This window comes from Fulmarus glacialis, unplaced genomic scaffold (assembly GCF_000690835.1).
Source record: "Fulmarus glacialis isolate BGI_N327 unplaced genomic scaffold, ASM69083v1 scaffold43424, whole genome shotgun sequence".
Classification (NCBI taxonomy): domain Eukaryota; kingdom Metazoa; phylum Chordata; class Aves; order Procellariiformes; family Procellariidae; genus Fulmarus; species Fulmarus glacialis.
In genome coordinates, this window is record NW_009209595.1 from 54,694 (window position 1) to 60,815 (window position 6,122).

The 6,122-nt window shown below is 47.4% G+C and overlaps 1 protein-coding gene across 1 annotated transcript; it reads left to right on the forward strand.

Annotated features, from left to right (window-relative positions):
* The first annotated feature begins 489 nt into the window (after positions 1 to 489).
* On the forward strand, positions 490 to 5,917 carry CD180 (CD180 molecule). Its single transcript, XM_009576880.1, has 3 exons — positions 490 to 579; positions 3,353 to 3,519; positions 4,192 to 5,917. The coding sequence occupies exons 1-3, from the start codon at positions 490 to 492 to the stop codon at positions 5,915 to 5,917; spliced, it is 1,983 nt and encodes a 660-aa protein (XP_009575175.1).
* Positions 5,918 to 6,122: the final 205 nt, after the last annotated feature.

The following is a 6,122-nucleotide window of genomic DNA, read 5'->3' on the forward strand; positions in this document are numbered from 1 at the left end:
TATTTCAGTTGTTTTACAAGTTCTTGTGACTTTCACAAGTGATGCACCAAATTTTGTTTGACTCAAACTTTCCATTGCATTAAATTCCCCTTTGGTGAGATGCTGCAGTTTCATCTGCCCTTTTCTTGTTTTACCTTCTATTTCACATTGAACTAACCCCTGTGTACTTAATGGAGACATTTCACTCTACACAAGCATAAAGACCAATTTCGCTCACTTTCAATTTTTAAAAAATCTGTCTGCCCCAGAAAAGTATCAGTGCACAGTCATTTGACTATATTTAAAGCAGGGAAGTTCCTCTTTCACTCCAAAACTACTCAGTGTGTTTTGCTTACACTGAACCCGTGAGGTTCAGCAAGCATTTCTTTTCCTTACAACCTCCTTTCTAGCTGACTAGTCCAGTTTGTCTGACCTTTGCTGCACTGTCTCGCTTTCATTACGAGAAGATAGCACGAGATCATCCATTTTAACAATCCGCCTCACTCCGTAATGGCCTGCGACTTACACTTTTTGATTTTCACAACGCTTGCCTGTGTTAGCTGCGAAGCATCCAGCGCCGCAGAGACGATGTGTGCAGAGGTGAGTGACAGCCGCCAGTCCCTCTCGAGATACAGGAGCCATGTGTGTCGAGGATCGGTCTCTGGTGAATACTTGCCTGCTGATGTCTGACTGTTTTCAGTTCCCGAGGGGTTTCTCTCAGGGGGATCTGAAGGCCTTTATCGGAGAAATAAGGCAGGTGTCTTGAGATGTGCTCAGGGACATCAGTCACTGTCCCTCCTTCTCCTCCTCCTCACACCTGTGCCTCCGTGCACCCTCACACTCTCTCCTGGGAATTTTTGGGAGCCCATCAAACCAGCACCGTGCTTCACCTCCCAGAGAGCTGGAAGGACGATAAAGTTTCACAGGGGTGTTTAGCAGATATCAGAGCTAGAGAGAGGACAGATATAAGGATTTTTGTCCCATGCTTGTGCTCTCCATACAGGAATTTGTACCCAGCGATGGGATGATGGTGTCTCTATTTGTCATTTGGTCGATGTGTGATACCACATGAGTATAGGAAGAAAGCACCAGGGTTTTTCCAGGGGCAGGGGAAAAGGCTGACAGATAAGATTTTTTTTTTTTTTTTTAAGTGGGAGACAAGGGAAAAAAAGTAAGGATTTTGATTCAGAGAAGAAGCACTGTGGAAACCCAGCCCTAGGCAGCGCGTATTTGGGGCCAATAGCAAGTTCTTCACTGAAGTAAATGTACAAATCCCCGAGCACTCTGAGTTGCACAGCGGGATCCCCTGGGGATGGTTGCTCCTCAGCTCCCTGTGGGAGCTGCTCCATGCCCCGAAGCATACAGAGAGCGTTTCTCGCTTATTTATTTGAATGGTAAAACATAGACACTGTTCTCATTTATAGTGACAGCTAAACACTTTCTATCTGCCTAAACCGCACGACATGGCAGTCAGCTCCACGGATTCTTCTTTGATTATCAGTATTGAAAGCACTGGTTTTTCTAAGTCTATATTTTGCCATTTCTATAGTTACCAGTGCTGTATTATTTCAGTGCTTTTAGGCTGAAGCCAAGGCCCCATAACCGTTTGCAGCCCCCCAGGTTGTGCCAAGTGCCCAGCCGTGGGCAGCGCTGGCTCGCCCCATCCTGCCGGTGCTGGACCTGGTGCCATCCCCTGGGCGCTGAGCTCCAGCCAGGCCCCAGCACGCCGAGGGGGAGAGGGATGGTGGAGGAGTCGCACTCCCGACACATATGGGGCATTTTGTTGTGACAGTCCCTTTCCACTCCCTCCCGGCTCCTCCACACCGCTGCCGGCGTCTCTCTGTCCCTGCCTGCCGGGCTGCACCACCTGCAGCAGCACGGGGCCATGGCACTGCCCCGGCGCTCCCCGGCACCCTCTGGTAACAGGACTTGTGCCTATAGGAAAGGAAGAAAGGGTTCGCTGTGTCCACTTGTGGCTTGTCCATATGTTGTGGCTTGCAACAAATACTGCCTTTTCCCCTCCAGAGAGGTTACCAAGTGTCTCCACTGCCCGCCTACCTCTCCTAAGCCACAGGCAGGCAGAGACGTGGTTTTGTCTCATTCACGGTCCCACGTGGACAGAAAGACCTGAAACTCGAACCTCGTGCACCATTCCCCAGGGTCCACGCATGTGCACCTCAACAAAACCATGGTGAGCCACGTGCTCCCACCCCACAGGGCGCACACCTGCGCTGTCCTCTGCTCGTCACGGACTCCAGGCTCCAGCACATTTCTCACTGGACATCCCACTGCCTATGCTTGCTTTCTTTGGGCTAATAGAATAAGCTTTGAGTCGCATTTAAATGGCCAGATTGGCCAACTGTGCAATATGTGCTTTTACTTCCCCGCAAGCAGAACATCGCCGAGCTTCCTGGCAGGATATTGCCAAAGCTGCAGCTCCCACGTGGCCCCAGGGACCCCGTCCCTCCCGGCCGGCCCCGTAACCACCCAGGGCTTTCTCTGGGGTCGGGGCCGGGGGAGGAGGAGGGTGGCACCGCGCTGGCTGCACCCACGCTCCCCGCTCCCCGTGGCGGCTTGGCAGCCGGGACAAGTGCAATGCTCTGAGCGACTCCACTGCCTTGAGCGGCTGCAGCAGGCTATTCCAGGGCAGCGGTTCCCTGCATGCCATAGTCCCAGGCTCTGGTTGAGTTTCATGCAATCAGCAGGCAAAGGCAGGTCAAGCACGTTTAATGAATTTCCCTGGTATCCACAGAGTAGACTTCTCTACATAATAGATCAATTTATTTTCAGTTAAACTGAAAAGCCTTCATAGAAATTTTAAAGACACAGCATATGAAATATGATCTTTGTCTAGCTTGAGCTAAACCTTCCCGCCACCCTCTCGCTGCAGCGTGTAACTGCAGTTCAGATCCAATTAATTTGGACATGTTCCTTCTAGAAACATTCCCAGACCTGCTTTTTTTGCCTCCTCTCTGCAAGGTTTTCTTAAGACTTCTCTTAGAATAAGCTTTGTAACAAGACTCATGAAATTCAGAATGTAAAACTACCTTGTGGGGATTCTTTCTTAGGGATTAATAATTCATCCAGAAGAGTAAACAATCCTCTTATGTGCTAACTTTGATAAGAAAGTACTACAGATGAAACTTCAAATTAGTACAGGAGAGATTCAAGGCATTCGTTTTAAAAAATACACTCCACAAAACTCCAGGTTTGTACATTGCAAGCCTCCACTAAGGCTTCCTAGGGTTCCGGCTGCTGTGTTTGTAAATAATTCAAAATTCTGATCGGTGTTTTTTTTTTTTTTGAAGTGCCATAGTTTCCTATTTATATTCACAGTACATACCTCTTGCCGTTCACTATGTATTTTCCACAGATTACAGTAAATAAAAGCTATAGCTGTGAAGGTTTGGGACTGAGAGAGATTCCTGAAGAACTACCTGTCACAACTGAAATCCTCGACTTCAGCTTCAACGTGCTCCCTTCCCTTCAGAATTCAACCTTCTCTGAGCTGAAGTCTCTTCTCTACTTGGACTTAACAAGGTATGGGAGAGCATCCTCACTTCTGCACATCAGGTTGGTCAAACCCCCTGCCCAAAGCCGGCTCCTTGAGCGCGCCAGAGCAGCACCTCCCTGCCTTCACAGGGAAACCACCAGCAGCACTTGCACACAGCTGTGAAGTATTTTGCTAAGCAGAGATTGATACGCTTGGGCAATATCTAGGCTTCTCTGGCGACAATCATTTGCAGGACAGCAGGTGAAATATGCGTTTTCCACATATTACTGCTGCTAAGACAGTAGTGACAGCAAAGTCACCAAAGCAATTTTTTAATTCACTTTTCTATAAAGATGTTGTTCCCTAAACCCTAGAGAAAGACAGGTTTGGTCCTTGTAAATGCCCAGCTTTTTCTATGGGAAAAGAGATTTTCACTTTATCAAGCTGGACACTAAAAACCTCATGTCTCCCTGACTTCTACAAATGCCTCCACACACCCATCATTTCAGGGCAGGTTTTTCTTCTCACTAGGACCTTTTATTTCAACGTGAGCTTACAAATACTAGGCAAGCATCACTGGAAAAGACAGACACTTTTATCCTGGTGAAGGCAACTGATCATGAGTTCTTATAGATACGAAGTGCAGTTTGGATTATCATGTATATCGGGAGAGTTTTGCAATACAGGCCACTGATGCTGGTTTCTGTTGCTTTCTCAAGGTGTCAGATCAACTGGGTGTATGATGGTGCCTTTCACAGCAACAAGCAGCTGAAGACAATCGTGCTGACTGGAAACCTGCTCATGTTTCTGTCTGACACAGCGTTTGCTGGCCCACGGTCCCTGAAGCACCTTGTCCTAACGCAGACGGGAATAACCAGTATGTCCTTTATTCCGATGACAAATCTGGACAGCTTGGATACCCTCATCTTGGGCAGCAACCACATCTCTTCGCTGCAGCTTCCTCCCAACTTTCCCACTCAAAACCTCAAATACCTTGACTTGCAAATGAACAACGTAAGAGCAATCACAGCAGAAGATGTCCGTGTTCTGCGAAAGATCAGCAATATAACACTCATCTTTAAAGGCAACGACATTATACACATTGAACCTGGAGCTTTCCAGTCCCATTTCCACTGTTTGGACTTTGGGGGCTGCACTGACATCCCTGGGGTCCTGGCGGGGATACAGAACTCCACAGCCCAGACCCTTTGGCTGGGAACATTTCACGGTGTGGAAAAGGAGCCCTACATAAGCCCCAATGTTTTACAAGGCCTCTGTAACATCTCCGTCAAGGATCTCTATCTGCAGCTACGGCACTTCAGAAACCTAAATGCCAACACGTTTCAGTGCTTGACCAGGCTCCGAAAGCTGGACCTAACTCAAACCCACATCAGCGCGTTGCCCCCCGGCATCAGCGGCATGAGCTCGCTAGCGGAGTTAGTTCTCAACGCGAACTCCTTCGAGCACCTCTGCAATATCAGCTCTGCTTCCTTTCCCTCCCTCACCCACCTCCACATCAAAGGGAACTCGCAGGTCCTGCAGCTGGGCTCTGGCTGTTTGGAGAAACTGGCAAAGCTTCAACATCTTGATTTAAGCAAGAGTCATATTGAAAGCTTTGACTGCTGTAACGAAGCACTGGGCGGTTTGAGCAGTCTTCGGTACCTGAATCTGAGCCACAACATAAAGCTCCACCTCCAAGACATGCTCATTAAGGACAGTGCTAACCTGGAGCTGCTGGACCTAGCTTTCACTCCTCTTCATATCAACACTTCACAGGGTCCTTTCCGAAATTTGCATCTCTTGCAAGTGCTTAATCTTTCCTCCTCCCACATTAATACTAGCATTCATGATCTCTTTCAAGGCCTGGAAAACCTCATGCTCTTGGACCTTAGTCAAAATAACTTTGAGTCAGGGATTATGCCACAGGACAAGCTGTTCCAACAGCTATTCAATTTAGAGGCGCTAATTTTATCATCCTGTGAACTGACAGCAATAGGTGGCCAAGCATTTCATAGCCTCAAGAAGTTACGGCATGTTGATTTGAGCCACAACAAACTTCTTGCATTCAGCACAGATGCATTTTCAAACCTCAAGAGCATCTACCTCAATTTTGCCCACAACAGGATCCGTATTGTACCACGTGACAAGCTAGTGTCCCTAGATGGCCACTACGTAATCAATTTAAGTCACAACCCTCTGGACTGCACCTGCTCCAATATTGGTTTAATCTCCTGGTACAAGCAGAATCTGGATAAAATTGAAGACCCTGAAGGAACGAGATGCTCAGAACCCAAATCACTAGCTGGGGCTCAGCTGGCCACTGTCTCGCTCTCCTGTGGGATCAGCATGGCAGGAATCATTGCAGTTGTCCTGGCTATTTTAGCCTGTTGTACCCTCTTCATTTGGGGGGCTCGCTATTTCAAGCAAAATTACCAGCAAATATAAGTTTATGATGAAGATATAGAAAAGATGTACAGCAATTGTATTAAGATGAAAGGCAACTTACTGGTTTTTTTGTGACCTGTATTTTCTTAACTTTTGTAATACCCTTTCCGTTTGTATTACAATTTTTAGAAAAATGATGAAAAAATTTTATTTGAGAACAGGAAAAATAAACTCTGACCTGAGCCTTGAAAGCGAGTAACTTCTC

Bases quoted from the DNA above. Each gene is read 5' to 3' on its own strand.
- CD180 (XM_009576880.1), top strand. From the start codon at position 490: ATGGCCTGCGACTTACACTTTTTGATTTTCACAACGCTTGCCTGTGTT. The intron at 580-3,352 runs GTGAGTGACAGC...TATTTTCCACAG, and splicing joins CAGAGACGATGTGTGCAGAG to ATTACAGTAAATAAAAGCTA. The intron at 3,520-4,191 runs GTATGGGAGAGC...TGCTTTCTCAAG, and splicing joins CTCTACTTGGACTTAACAAG to GTGTCAGATCAACTGGGTGT.